Source organism: Aulonocara sp. 'chitande type north' Nkhata Bay, linkage group LG18 (genome assembly GCF_057382095.1).
Source record: "Aulonocara sp. 'chitande type north' Nkhata Bay isolate Kocher_YH1m ecotype deep benthic linkage group LG18, A_spYH_male_GT1.1, whole genome shotgun sequence".
NCBI classification, from domain to species: Eukaryota; Metazoa; Chordata; class Actinopteri; order Cichliformes; family Cichlidae; genus Aulonocara; species Aulonocara sp. 'chitande type north' Nkhata Bay.
In genome coordinates, this window is record NC_141361.1 from 12174712 (window position 1) to 12190607 (window position 15896).

At 41.5% G+C, this 15896-nt stretch overlaps 1 protein-coding gene across 6 annotated transcripts in view; it reads right to left on the reverse strand.

The window, feature by feature from the left end:
• The window catches only part of LOC147308103 (receptor-type tyrosine-protein phosphatase mu), a 166545-nt gene that overhangs the window by 21679 nt on the left and 128970 nt on the right, over nt 1-15896 (reverse strand). For all 6 annotated transcript variants that reach the window (XM_086273368.1, XM_086273367.1, XM_086273366.1 and 3 more), the window contains 3 exons: nt 14113-14200; nt 13163-13239; nt 4643-4679 (listed from right to left, as the gene is read on the reverse strand). In XM_086273368.1, coding sequence (XP_086129494.1) covers nt 4643-4679; nt 13163-13239; nt 14113-14200 — 202 coding nt within the window. The remainder of the gene's footprint in view (nt 1-4642; nt 4680-13162; nt 13240-14112; nt 14201-15896) is intronic.

A 15896-nucleotide genomic window follows, 5' to 3' on the forward strand; every position in this document is an offset into this window, starting at 1 on the left:
AATGTCGTATTTTAATTTGCATAAAAACATTCACTTACATTTTGTATCTGATGCTGATAGGACGCTGTCGTCCTGAAAGAAATCACTTCCATCAGTACAGTTTGTTTTCTATTTTAAGGGTGACAGGTTCAGGCTTTTCTTTTCTTTATTCTGTAGCATGATACTGTGAGCGCATTGCAAATTTTAACCAGAACCCCCTCATTACCTTAACCACAATGTTCATGTTTGCTGTTGATGCTTGTGACAGTTATTTACATTAAATAGGAATCATGTTTTCTGGATTACACGGGTGCCAGATAAGAAATAGCACATGCAGTTGGCTTGTGAGAAGAACATCAGCTTTGAGTTGTGAGGTGAATCAATTCATTGGCAACAAGTCGTCCTTTTTACACGAAGTTTCAGTGTGTTGGTTAGTGTTCTCTTAAAGTGGTGGCAGCTAAACTTTGAATATTTGAATGAGACCAGATATTTTCCTCTTGTTTCCAGTGTATATGCTATTCAGTACTGTGGAAAAGTCTTGAACCCCCCTCTCATTTCTTTATATTTTTCTAGGAAAATGGGAAAGATGTGCTGCAATGTATTGAAACGTGCATATATCCATGGAAATGCTGTATATAAAGCAATTCTAAAAAACTTTAAAGTGAATATTTTGGTATCTTATTCTTCAACATCTTTTTTCTGTAGTCTTCAACAATAGTTCTCCAGGCTTCTGGAAGACACTTGAAGCTCTTCTTTGGATGCTGGCCTTTTGTTTGCCTTTTGTTAATAACACTGAGTTCAAGGGAGGTCAAAGACTGATGGTGTTCAATGGTATGTTTTCCTGCCAAGTTATAGGTGCATGTTTGGGATGCTGAATGAACCTGCATGTTGGATCAAGATCTCGTTACTTTTATGTGTTCACAGGTCCACCAAATTTAACAAGACCATCAACACCACTGGCTGAAACACAGCTCTAAATGATTACAGAGCCCACATCGTGTTTTACACCTTGTTGTTCTGTAAACACTCATTTTTTGTACCTGACCTCCTCCATCACTCCACAAGCTCTGCTGCTACTGATTTTCAGAGCTGCTATTGTGTAATTTGGGATACCTAAGCCATTCCTCATAGTTTCTCTTCTTGAAGAATGGCTTTTTCAAAACTGCCCTTCGACTAAGACCATTTATGATGAGGACTCACAACAGCAGATAAATCAACTGAAGGGGCAGATGCATCTCTCAGATCCTGTGCCAGATCTTTGATGGATTTTTTCTTAAGAACATGACTTTCAGATGCTGGTCAATCAGTAGATAGTATTTTAGGCTTGCCATAAAAACACGATTTTATGCCTGTCAACTAAAGAAATGGGAACATTTTAACGTGGAAATTGTAAAAAATTGCCTAAAGTTACAATTTAAAATTGGTTCTTTGCCAACTTTTTTGTTATGCATAGACACAGAAGTGGTTCATCCCCTGAGTTAGGTCCTTTTTATGCTTGAATTATTCATAGGCCAGTGCTAAGATGCTTAACAAAAACATTTCTCTGAAAATTGTCGGGTACAAGGACTGGACTGAAATGAGTAAAAAATGTATTCAGTGCCCAAAGAAAACCTTTGAAAGACCTTTAGAAACGCTTGGAGAACTATTTCTCACAAAACTAAAAAAACAAAACAAAACAGAGAAAGCCTGGCTTCTTCCAAAGAAACTATAAAGAGATCAGTGGTAACTTAAGACTTGCACAGCACTGTACTTAACCATTGCTAACCTCCTCTTGGCTTTTGTTCAAGAGAGAAAGTGTGGCAGTACTGTCAAATTTGAACAATCTTTTTAAAATACAGATTCAGGCAATCAAAATTAATTTCTGGTACCTTTAAGATAAAAAAATAAAGTCTCAAGAAAACAAACAAACACTATTAAAAAAAAAAAAATCACTTTCGACACAAACAAATAATCTTGATAGCTAGCTGTACCGAGGGGAAAGCTTACATTCTCAAAGACTAGGCCACAGAATATTTTCAGAGAAATCAGTCTGAGAGCTCACTTGAAGAATACAAGCAGAGCGCACTGTTTGTAGTACAGAGTGTGTGGTGCCTAGTTGGTGAAGTTTGGAAGAGGCACTTCACAGAGGCAGAACACAAGTAGGAGCTTCACTTCCAGCTGTCAGAGAGCTAACGCTGCTGCAGCTGATGCTGTGTTTTGGGACTAGGCCTGCACCTCCTCAGAAGCAAAGAGTGTGACAGCTGTAGAATCCCCAAGCCAGGTACGGCAAAAAATTTCTGATCAACATGTTCACACAGACACTCACAGACAAACATGCAGGTGATGTTCCCCTCTTGCCCATTAATATTACATGTGGCAGGCTGTGGCATAATGTACACTCGCTTATCATTGATTTGCTCTCTCTCTCTTCCCATCTCCCAACCCCACACCTCCCCTGCTGGGCTTTGAGATGTTAACCTGTAAATAATAAAACTTTTGGGCTCCTGGTGACATTTGCTGCTTGTGAAGGAGGGGAAAGCGGAGAAGACCGGAGGGGGAAAGCTTGATGAAATTGAACCCTTTCCCATGTCATGAATATTTTCCACATCACCAAGAGGATGCAGGGGGTTATCGCAGCTGTTTGCATCCCCGGTGTCAGTGTAATTCAGTCTCCACTAGAAGGAAGCTCATGTCAGATCAGTATTTAAAGCGATCTGCAGGACATAATAATGGACAGAGGCGAGGCGTCAATATGGGAGGGCTGAGGTGCATGCACACATTCAATCTGCTAAGTAGGTGAGCTGCAGTTAGAGAATTACTGACAGACAGTTATTGTATTGCTGCAGAAAAAAAGAAGCTCTGGATGAGAGACTGACCTACATAATGAGGAGCAGAGCTTGGGTGATGAGGCTTTTATGGAGTGACAGCTGTTCTACCTGCCATTGTCACCTTGACAGAGCAAAGGGACTCGTCAATAAACCCCAAACTAATGAGTGTCATTGTAGTTTATAGCATTATAGAACGGGGACAACGTTATCCCACCTGTCTGCCATATTAAGCACACCGCAAACCACCTCCACAACCAATTTATGACAAAGATTTTTTAGCTTATCCAGCAGTATTGCGGGTCTCATTTTCCTGAGCTACTGCTGGTCCCAGTGGACTTGAGTGGAAGTGTCATTCACTGAAAAACTTTACTGGGGGAGAGAGGAAGACTACTCCCTCATTTTCAGCAAGTGTGCCAATGCCCAGGTGCTCTTTTCAGGTGCTACAGTATGCCGTTTGTCTGGCTGAGAGAGACAGGTCTGTGTCTGGCTTTCCTATCATCTCTGGCTGCTCTTTGCTTCAGTGTCAGCAGACTGAGGCTTCCTTCCTGTCAGTCTGCCGGAGCTGATGATGAATTATAAAAGGGCTTGGTCTCCCAGAGAATACAGATGTTTCCACACTCTCTCTGTCACACACACACACCTCCACGCTTTCGTACTGGATGGATCTACCCAGTGAAATCCTTATGCTTGCGATACAGTCGATGGAAAATGAGGACTTATTATGCAAGCTCAATGAGAAAACTGGGGCTAATTAACTTGAATGGAAACACGTTTGGCTTCTCGAGCTTTCCATCTTAGAGAGGGCCTTGTTTGCAACATTTCTTTGACTGCTGATCTCCTCATGCATATTTTTTTAATGAAAATTGGAATGCTCTTAATGACTATAGGACAATTATAGAAGTCATAATAATCCAGATGAAACTCTTTCAGAGTTGAATTTGCCAGTTATACTGCCTTGTTTTGGTGAACTCGAGGCGCACAGGAGAGAGTCGACACTTGACAGCTCAGTTTCGAGTGCTGGACTCAGCGGTCAGCGCGAGGCAGTTCAAACTAGGTGCCATTCATACAGACAAATGTGCAAACAGAGCGACCACTGCCTGATTAGTATGCTCTCTCTTTCTGAAGTAAGAGCAACCAGAGCGTTGTTTTAATTGAGACACTGAGGAAGAGAGGCAATGCACTAATAAACAGGTAATTATGCAACTCCCAGCTCCGCCAAAGCAGATTGTGAATCCATTAAAGCCTCTTCGCAAAAAAAATAATAAAAAAACCCCTGCCTTTATCTTTTTTTTTTCCTCTCTTCCACTGTTTTTTTTTCTTAAGTGGTATGTAAAATCCCCATGCATGCTGCCCTGTTGTGTGGGAGTGAGGCTCGCGATGCAAAATTCATAACAATTAACCATCAATCAGACTTAACCTCTGGGGTCACGGTAAGTGCTCCTCACTCTGCGAATCTGCCGGCCAGATTAACACAGTGACAAAATGCGCCTGTACATGTCAGCTAATCCATTTATTTATTCAGCCTACTCCCAGACTGCCTGATTAATGGCTCCCACACCACCGACGGGATGGAAACAGACAGCGAGAAAGCGTGCCGCTACGCTTGCTCAGAGGCGCGTAGGTACGTGTGTTTGCGTGTGCACACCGAGAGGCACCAGACTCCCCGAGCACACACCTGACTGAGCATCAAAGAGTAGTTTGCAAGAGCGTATGTAAACAACGACGGGGATGTTCAGATAGATATTCGTAAACACCTGCACACATCCATCTGCCCAAACAAACAGACACCGTTAAATTCTCACCGCCCACACACACCAATCTAGTCTTGCAATTTTTAGAAAGTTTTTTATTCTTACCCTGAGTGGCGATGTAGTGATTTGGCCTGTGGTAGCCCTGCAAACAGAGAAAAAAAAGGAGAGAATATAAGAATCACTTTATGTTCCATCTACTTCTGAAAGACCAGCGCAGAGAGGCTAAAAAAAAAAAAAAAAAAAAAAAAAAGACACTGCTCTTGACATTTAGTTGGTTTTTTTGACCTTTGCATGCAAACTCAGTCTGTTCCTACAATGCGAACCATCACATTCATCACTGAACAGATTTGACCTGTATAGAAATCCAGAGGTGGGACCAAGTCATTGTTTTGCAAGTCTCAAGTCTCAAGTCAAGTCTCAAGTAATGTCAGGCAAGTCAGAGTCGAGTCTCAAGTCACTGGTGTAAAAGTCCGAGTCAAGTCACAAGTCTGAAACTTTGAATTTCAAGTCCTTTCGAGTCTTTAAAAAAAACAAACGAAAAAATAATGTTGCAGTTATGCTAAATGTAAATATTAGACCATGTAATTTTAAAATCTGTTTTTCTCAACACATACAAAATAGTGAACTTAGAAAATATACACAAATTGTGAAATTGCACCTCTTTAAAATGCAGCTCAATTAAACTTAGCTCCAAGAATAATTTTCACCGACAGTTCTGAGATACGCTGCATGTTATTCTTGGATGCGGTTGTAGGACCAGCTTTAAAATCGCATGACAAAAATATCATACACATTAAAAAAAAAAACTGTATCACCAACGTAGCCTGGAAAACATTTGCTAGTTAGATGAAGTCAGCTATCTCATCTTAGCATATTTATATGCATATTTATAATCATACGGTTCTTGGAGTGAGTGCATACACTCATGAAGTTTAGTAACTTCCGGTCACTGCAACAAGCCCAGGTACAGTTTACCGACGGATGGGTGCAGGACCTTGAAACGCACCGTGTAGAACGAAAGACCATCGTATGTATCATAAGTTTACCAGTCTCACAAATCGTCTTCATAAATACACATTCGTTAACCGTTTATTAATATAACCTTTGAGCTCAACGGTAATTAATTAGTAGTGGAAATAATTTCTGGTAGCATCACAGAAATGTAGCAGTGACAATAGTACTGTATGTTGTAATCGTACTGGGCAATTAGTGATACAAAAAACCTGTTTTATCCTGTGAATAAAAGTATGTGTTTTTGTCAGTGTACCATAATAACAGAAGCGAAACGCAATATTGTGTCAGGACAATTTACTATTTATGCACAATAAATAAAGGAGCATAGCGCGACAATTTCTGTTCAGCGCCAGACTTGCTTGTAACCTATATCACCAATTATGTTAAGAAAAATGACGCATTAACTACAACAGCAGACTGACCTTTGTGTAAATGCTTGGAGCAGACTAACCTGTGAGCTGGAGTGTTCTAGGACGTTATATTTGATCTTTGAATGGCTGCAATCCAGTCGCCTCTTTGTTACTTCGGAAACATGGCTCGAACAATTTCTGTTCAACGACGTAATCCGATAACAACCGATCTCTTTACCCGTCGGCTTCCCGTGGCTGTCATGCGACCGGCTATTGCAGTTAATAATACAACAGCTTCTTGACATTTTTGTGTTTCTTTTTATCGCTGTGTGACTGATTTTAATTGAAAGCCTGCGTGCGCTAGTACCGCTTGCCACGAGTTCCCAGAATCCTTTGCGGTTCTACCCGTGAATGACGTCACATTTTCAATCTCCATATAATATGCATGTTAAATTTTATATTTGGGGTAAAATATCAAGTCTTTTCAAGTAAACCGGTTCAAGTCCAATTCAAGTCCCAAGTCATTGGTGTAAAAGTCCAAGTCAAGTCACAAGTCTTAGAACATTTTTTCAAGTCAAGTCTAAAGTCATAAAATTAATGACTCGAGTCTGACTCGAGTCCAAGTCATGTGACTCGAGTCCACACCTCTGTAGAAATCCCAGTTAACGCATTGTTTTTGTTTGTTTCAGATGCCCTGCGTTTATGCAGCCAAGATGAACTCTCGCTTCTACGCCGCTCCGCCGCAAGAGGAATTATTTGAGAGATTTGCGTGCTTGCTTTCAAGAAATACTCTGCATTGTAGTTCTGCCAGCTGTTTGCCACTGCACACCCTTTCAGCTCTTTGTTTCAACATCCAACTGCAAGATGCACGACTGAAAGCTCATGATGGATGCTGCTAGATACAAGATGCAAAAAACACTCTCCATCATACACTCTATATACGGCACACCTCTGGAGTAAGCAGCCAAAGTGTTGATAATCCCCAAGATACAACTAACAGCACTGATCTTCACAATAGGCCCCTAGTCTCACGGATTACTCTAATCCCTTCAAGTTTTATTTGTCCAATTCCTTGTCTTCTCTCCAGAGATATGAGGCAGGAAACAAAACATTAGGACTTAAAGGCTCTTCCCCGCCCCAGCCTCCCCTTGATTGTCTACCCCCCCCCCCACCACCACCACTTCCCATCCACCCCTGCTGCTCTGCTTATCTCACTCATATTCAATTTAACTTGGACTGTGATTAACGCTCCTCCAATGAAGGGAGAAAAGACACAAAGGATATTTTCCTCACTCACTCATCCACAGGGCTCCTCCAGCTATTCAGCTGTCCTCCATTTTTAATGACTTCTTTATCTCTGGACTGAGGAGGAGATTTGTTTGTGCTTTCATGTATGCTCTGTCAAGTAAAGTGGAGGCCCAATGCTCTGTCGGATTAGCGAGGGAGAGACGGAAAGAAAGGAAGGGCCCTGACAGTGAGTGTCAGGTGAGTAACGCTTACTATAAATGGGCTCGTGGCTTTCTGTAAGCATGTTATAGCAGGCACGCAAGAGCAAATCTTTAACACGAGAAGGTAAAGATGTAGAAATGTCAATATTGCTCTTATTAACTGGAAAAAGTACTTTTATTTTCCAGGGCTGCATAAGTTAGGAGCAGGAATTAAATGTGCCGCCTGTGTTTTGCTGCATTGCTGATTACAGTGATCATTAATTCTTTCCAGTAAGAAAAGCTGGCGAATGGAATGTCTAAAATATGCAGCATGAAGTGCTTTTGCCTGTGGGCATGAACTGGTATTTTCAATTTGAATATCATTAGATAGCCTACTTTTGCAAATCTGGAATACCTATCCCTATTACCTGGAAATTTTTGCTTTGCCAAATACATTTAGGAGAAAACAGAGTAAGTGATATTTTCACATTTTTCCCCCTAGCACCCCCCCCCCCCCCCCTCCCTCAATCTAGAATATGTAACATCCTTATCCTACAAATTCTACAAATAAGTCATATTGCTAAAGGGGAAAAAAAGCAAAGAAAATGCCCTGAGGCCCCTTATGCCAAGCAATCCCTAAGGCCTTTAAAATTGAATTATTATTATAATTATTAGGTTTTTATGATCATATTCTTAAATCTTTTTTGAAGACTCACACGAATACCTTCAAGTTAGAAAAAAAAAAGTTATAAATACACCCAGCACCCCAAATAAAACATCTTTTGACTTTTATTTCATGATTATGTGTTTTCCCTTTTCTCCAAATTTCCCTTCTTCCTTCTTTACTGGATCCTTTTACCTGAAGCTGAGTCTGTTACAGGAAAAGGGAAATGTTGCGTTGAACTGTTGAAATCTTGGTCCCAAACCTGTGGGAAGAAGTTTCACTTCTGAGCTGTTTAAAGTGGCCACAGATGTACAGATCTGTGTGCCAAAACATACAGAGTGAGCACCTCGCAGTAAAAAAAAATTGTTTAACCAAATTACCATAAGCAGTCGTCCCCTCTGCTTATTTTTGCCCCCAAGCCCCTTGCAGGATTAAGCCAGCAAGGATGGGTGGTTGGATGTTTAAGACACAAGGTTAAAGTTTGCTTCTTTTCTCCCATGTGCTGTTAGCTTTAGGATACAAGACCACTCGATGAGGGTTAGAGCCTGTTGACTTGCTTAAATACTGTAAAAGCTAGCTCATCCCGTTTTATGGCTCAAGTCGTTATGGATTCAGAAAAGTTTGGAAAATCAAACTACTGTATGCTGATGGTGATAGTCTTGCAGACGGGGAGTAGGTACTGTTTCAGTAACGAGTCTGCAGCTTTGCTAAATATCATTTTGTGGTTACACTGATAAAATCGTAATGTGAATCAGATGATGTTTTCTGCCGAGGCAAATTAGCAGTCAGTGAACATGAACACATTTTAGGAGAGAGGAGCTTTGTGAACAACTGAGTGATTTCTGCACAAGCCTGCAAATTCACCGAACCACTGCATCACCCCAATATCCAGTTAAGAGACCCAGCAAAAACCCATATGTACACACATGACTCTACAGCAAACAGGCTATTACACTACGTTTCCTCTGCCTTCCAAAGGTTTATGAAAATACTCAATCAGCTGGAGAGAAAGGAAACATACCAGAATGGCTCGGAATAATCGGCAGTGTTATAGAGTACAATAACAAACACTGTGGGAAATGTTCTACACATAAGAGTTTATTAGGCAGGACAAGCTTTTAGATGGGTTAAAAAGCTTTCTGAAGAGCAAAAACATCATTACCCATCTGCCTGCATTTCTACTAAGTACTTTTCCAATGAAGCTGGCAGAGCGATGGAAATCCGTTTCAATCAGGGCTCTCTTTAATATGTGTATATTCTTATCTTATAATGGGACCCTCTCTATTGCGAGCGTCTTCTCCGCAGCGCCACTTTTTGCAGCATAATGGGCCATAAACTGAATGGTGGGAAAGGTAAATAATTTAAGCCCCCTGCATTTGCTGTGGCACACCTTGCATTATGAATTTATGTTTGAAGGCGTAACAAGAGATTACAAATTACCACATTAGAGGGGTGGGGGAAGAGAAGATGGGAGACCGAGGGAGGGTTCTCTCCTGAGCGAAAAACCACTTAGGGAGTCAGGTACATCACCAGCCCATTACACATGGAGTGGAAGCATCTGCCTAAGGAGACCAGTGAGCTGCAGTGATTGGTCACATCCTGCTACTAACACTGCTATTAAGAGCAAATCAGGTCAGATCAGGAGCTTCTATACTGTGTGAGCTAAGTGAGTTAGGACTGTTTAAAACCTGAGCCATGTCTGACGCCACTTTTTAATAACTTTTACTTACTGTAACAGCATGCCAAGTCATTCCAGTGCATGTAGAAGCTGTTTTGCAAGGACTTCCCTGAGGTAAGAAGTGTAACCGAACCTCTGCAGATACTGCTGTGTCTACTTTAATTTAGGGCGTCCTTGAGAGTTTTTCAGCATCTAAGAGTAACGAAATCAGCAGCTGCCTTATGCAGATATCAAGCAGAGAGATCAAATACAATCTGTGAAGATTTTCCTCGCTAGAATAACAACCACGGCAGTCGTTTCAAAAGTTTAACTAATTTTAAATTTCCTAACCACCAGGTCCTAAAATTATGTTAACGACTGTTCTCTGGAATAAGTAAATATAACACTACAGGGACTTTCCTGTCTTGCTACAAATGTCTTATGAAGTAGACAAGCGTGGATAGTAGGGGTGCAACGATACACAAAATTCACGGTTCGGTTCGATACTTTGGTGTCACGGTTCGATATTTTTTCGATACAAAAAAATGTTCATGCCTTTTTAATTTGTCATTTATTAAAATTATAAATATATATTTTAACTCAAAAGTACAGTTTTTAAATTTAACCCTAACCCTTGTGCGTGTTTTTTATTTTGACAGCGAATGCGCACCTGCGGACCACTTATGTGCAGCCCTGGTTATTTAGCTTGTCATATCGCAGCCACAGAAATTCTTTTGTCCATGAAACCATAAAGCTGCACTTTCTTTTTGCCTTATAGTCTGATTTGTCATAACTTCTCCGTTTTGTGGTAAGCTTTTCTTTGGCTGTCACTTCTTCACCCTGACCTGTCTTATTTGGCTCAGCAGAACTGAAATGCTTTTACACGCTCACTCACATAAGCTCAGCGATTGTCTGCGCAATCAACCTCTCACATGTTTAAGCTGCGGGAGATTTCACTTGTCATGTTTGCATAGTAAGCTAACGATTGATAAGACGATGTCAGAGGAATTGGTGCACAAATTATCATCACTCACAGATCAGTACTGTCGCTCTCTATACACAGTTCGCACGATTGCAAAGTGAAAGCAAAAAAACGAGCGCAAATTCAAACGCGACTTCAATATGTCAAATATTGACAGTGGCTCACCGATGCCAATGACATAATTACCCAGCTACATTTCTGAAAGAATGCAAAAGCATTGACATATATTTTTCCTACAATAGCCCGACGGGCAGGGCAGAGATAGATTTTGGTAGCCCGACTGAAAAAAATCGCTAGCTCCGGGACGTCGGGCTAGCGATATTGCAAGCCCTGTATCTGATTGAGGAATCACTCATCTTTGGAAAAGAGAGTTTATTACAGAGAGATGGCTCTTTCCAAAATAAAAGCTATACTATCTGCTTCTTCTGGGCTATATTCTCAGCAGCATAAGGAGAATCATGTGCTAACAGCTGTCTAAATGACTTGGCTAAAGTTAGTAGCATGCTTGCTTTTTTTGTCTGCTTCCACTTGTCTTTGCACTAGGATGATGTCGGCGTAAATGTGCAGTCATATTCGTCGTGTTCCCACTAGTGCTTTCAGGTTAATCTGGTTGAAATGACCTTAATGCCACAACACGGCAAATCTCCGTTAACGAGCTACCGCATAGGGCTAGACGGCCAACACGTTAACGAGCTAACTGCGCTAGCACACTAGTTCACACCAATGTAATTGAGCATTGCGTGGCACATCCAACATACTGTTTTACTTTAGTCCATGACTCGCTTACCTTCAGGGTCATAGGTCACATGAAAACCAAAATAATTCCAAACGCCAGATCTGAATGAGGGTGGGGGAGGTGCCCTGCGCTCTTCCTTCTGACTATGCTGTCTGTGTTGAGCGCTCAGTGGATCTGCGCTGGACAGTGCAGCCTAGGCGGAGTAGTCGAACACAGATTCACTGAGCGCTCACAGACAGCATCGTCAGAAGGAAAATTGATAAAATAAATTACAAATGTTGTATTGTTCGATACATATGCGTACCGAACCGAAAGCACTGTATCGAACGGTTCAATATCGATACGAATATCGTTGCACCCCTAGTGGATAGGTAGACATAAATCATCAAACTTTAATATCAGAAACGACATTTCAGTAAGGCTCACTAGACTCAAAAGACGAATGTTATTTGAATTATATTTTACATTATAGCTCTCATTTGGGACCTACTGCACTTTCAGACGGATGCAAAGAGAACAGCAGCAAAATCCCTCTTTTCAGAAGAGTGCAGGCATAATATTAACTCAGATCTAGGGTGCAGGCAGGTTGCAAAGTAGCTTGTAGATATGAAACAGTTGCAGGCAGGCTAAGGCCCCATTCGCACTAGAGGAAAAAACAGGGTGGCAAACTCCATGCACAAGAAAACTTGGTGATTGGTAAAGGTTGTTTTTTTTTTTCTTCTTTCTTTTTTGCTGTCTGGGACTGATTGCAAATAGTTGAGGTAACTAATTTCCATCGCAAGGCACACAGCTGCACATGATTGCAATAATTTTGGTCAAACCATGGTTTTCAATCACCATTTTCCCTTGTGTGACTGTAGGTGAAAGCAACGTAACTAGTGCAGCCTAGAGACGATCTACCACATATAGAGAGGGTCATCAGCTGATCTGTTGCAGCTAATGCTATGCTGGAACCTCTCAGTTTAGTTTACAGAGGGTGTTATCAACAAGTCGAGACCAAGCCTACACCCAGCATCAACCAGACCCAGGCAGATATGCAAGTCACTGCATCAAACCCACCTCATAGCAGATAAATGGTTGTGAGTGGACCTACAAAGGCAAGGCCAGGCAAAAAATATGTTTCTGTGGGAACCAGGCCAGGCACATTCTGCCACAGCAAATAAATAATGAGCTATCAGATCCGCCTGGTTTGTGGGCTGTGCGGGTTAGAAAAACTCACACGAATTATTTATTGTAGTAAATTGAGTTACATACAGCAACCCGTTTGATTGTTAATCTTGAACATTGTTTCCAGTGTTACAAAAGCAACAGAACAGTTTTCGAAGCTTTGCTAACAACTTTAACTTTTTTTGTCTGTATATGTGCTTTGTTTCTATTTGAAATTCTGTGTATTATTTCAGCTTTATTCACTATAACTTTACTAAGTAATCATCTGTGAAACCTCACTCCCTCTCTCTTTTTTTTGGTTCTCAACTATAATGTTGTTCAAAGCAAAGTCCAAAACTATAACCTCAGTTTCCCCTCTGTGCGGGTTTGCCTTTTCTCTCTCCCAGTGCTGTCAGCCTCTGATCTTCATTTCTCTTAATATATCCAATGAACAGAGTGATACAGCAGCCCTCTAAAGTCAAATAAAGGCAGTGTGTTTGTGTGTGTGCTTGTAGCTGTGATGGACAGGCGGCTGGGCTGCACTGTCCCTCAGGCCCCCTGTGACGGCGGCACCAGCACGCCCTCTCCCCCCCCAAGAGGAAGCGGACTGACCTTTGCGTTGGTGGCGCTGGCTGGTGTGTGTACTTACATCAACGTAATTTGCATTAATGTAATCGGAGCTCTGTTCCCCCTCCAGGGCCTGCAGCCTGACACGGGAGTGATCATCTGGAAGAGAGGCAGAGAGGAAGAAACCAGTGTTGAATTAATCATATTAACGAGGGCATCGGGAGAAGAAAAGGGGGAGAGGGACAGAGAGACAGACAGTAAAAAGGAATAGAGAGAAATTGTAAGAGGAGGAGAGGGGGTGATAGAGCAATAAAAGCATGGTTAGACTGGCATCATACAGAGGCAAAAATGAAATTGGTGCTGTAAAAATGCAACATGTCTCATAGACAGCGTTTACGTGACAGTCTTCATTAAAACCGCCACCACCCTATCATCAGGTAAAAATCACAAAATCATAGTCTAAACCATTTTTTCTTAAGTCACTGACCTTAAAACTTGCTACTTTAGTAAAATTTAGTAGCAACAAAATAATACACGTGCAGCATAATAATCTTTTTAAATGTGGGGAACAATTGATGGCAAGAGAACCACAGAGCCTTAACTTTTGATTTCAAATGACATTTTCGTAACTGTGGATAGCTGACGTCATTTTTGTTCCAAAGTTGTGCAATGCCCTTTAACTGATGTGAGTCAGAAGAAGTAGATCTTCAAAGTTTTTCCATGGCATCAGTTATTAAAGAGGGTTAAACTGAACTCTTATAGCGATTAATTGCAAAATCAACATTTCTTTTTCCAAACACGGTATAAGCTTTGTGTGCCATATCCTGCATAGGCTTATATCTCATAACAGTAAAGACGGTAAAGGAAGATGAATATAAAAGTAGATTGGAAAGGTCAAGGCTGCTCTCGTTGGCTGATAATAAAACTCGGTTTGAGCAGCTTATAGTCATCCAGTCACAAGCCTGGCCAATAAATCAGGCAGAAGAATGAGAACAAAAATTCATGAGCGTTGAGGAGGTGCTTTGTACACACATGCAATAATATTCCCATATCGGTTCTTCATGCGGTTCTCATCCTTCTTGGCAGAATCCCATGGCGCAGACTGTCCTTCAAAAAAGCTCTGAAAGGAGAGAAAACAGGACAGAGAGGGGGGGATGAAACATTGTGTCATGTGTGAACACTCCAAATGATAACCAGGCTAAAGAATACATTCTTTCTCTTTCAGCTCTACAAAACCGGAGGAAGTGAGCGCTGGCAACAGACACAGAAAGAGATAGATTCCCAGTGTTATTAGGCAGGAAACACAGGGAGGATGGTGGATCCCGGGGAGTTGTGTCAAACAGCGAGTGCCATTAGGGCAGATGCAGCGGGTGTCACACTCAAACCTCTCCCCATGTGCCGCTCTGCTGGGCGGAGCAACCGCGGCGGCTGTCTGTCTCCCTCATCTGAAGGACTCAATCAGCTCGTCGCGGGGAAAAATAAAGCCAGCTCATCGTCTACACATCAAAACTGCTCCGCTCAGATTACCCTCATGAAATATTTATCATCTCTCACTGGGGAGATTTCCATTCTGATGGCACACCAGGCACAATTAAGCCAAATTATGAAAATACATCTACACTGCCAGTCCACCGCTGTTCAGCAAGGGCGGGCGGGGCCGGCTCAGAGCGGACTAGCCTGCAGAAAATCATGGTTTTCTGTCTTTTTGAAAGTAAGCTAATGCACATTTGAAAAGTCAGGTAATACATTACGGGGCAGACCATCTGCAAATAAAGATTCAGGAACGTTTAACGGAGGTTAAAGAGACTGTTTGAGAGTTCCTTTTAGTGAGGAGTAGGAGGCATCGTCTTCAATCATCACTGCTCTAAGACTTGATGGCTCGATTCATCTCAGTGCTGTGGCAGGCAGCAGGCAGTTTGTCTAGCATATAAAGGCCTTTCAGAGACCACACAAGGACATATTCCTGTATGAAGTCCTAAGGATTAGTGATTTCACTGAGAAACAGCTTTAATATGCTAAAAATATGTTCCATCCTTCCACTGAAGATGGAAGCATGTCCCCAAGATGGATTATAAAGGCCTCCTCCAGTGGCAGTATTTCTTGAGGAAACGCACAGGCCAATGTCGTGCTGTCGGTGTGAAGGATACAAGTCTAATATCAAGCCTGTAAGGACAAATCATCCTCAAGCACAAAGGCGTTACCTGGCAACTTTAAAATAGCTCTCTCTTAATCTGAGTGACCCCGCTACAGTCATATTCCTCCAGCCATTATGATCATGAATTCTCATGGGGGTAAAATAATGAATGTCCCAAGAGGTAGAGATTACACGAAGGCTTTCAATTTAAAGGTTAAATGCACATAGAGGGAATAAATGGCTATTCGCCCGACGCGTATCGAAAAACAACTGAAGGCTCCACCTGTAAAAAGTATTTAGTAGCAAAAGGTATGTGATGAATTGTACTTTACTGCAGCTTGTCTGCAGGTAGTTTTTCACCTTCCTCAATTATTCCCACTGGCAGAAATCCAACTTAGTATGTTTTTAATTACAGGCTACCTGCTGCACTCCAGTCCCTGCACAGTTATTCCGCTATGCTGTTTCTTTGTCTGGAACTACTTAACCGTATGTGAAAAGCAGAGTAATTTCTGTGGATAGGGATAACACATTTGACACAAAGTACACACCATGGTGAAGTAAAAAACAAAAAAACAAACAAATCAGAAACAAAAAAACCCAAAAGAAAACATGGATGGTCGAACAGAAGCAGGAACGTTTAGTGAGTTGCTTCTGTATTAATTAATCTTTTACTATGTGAGGA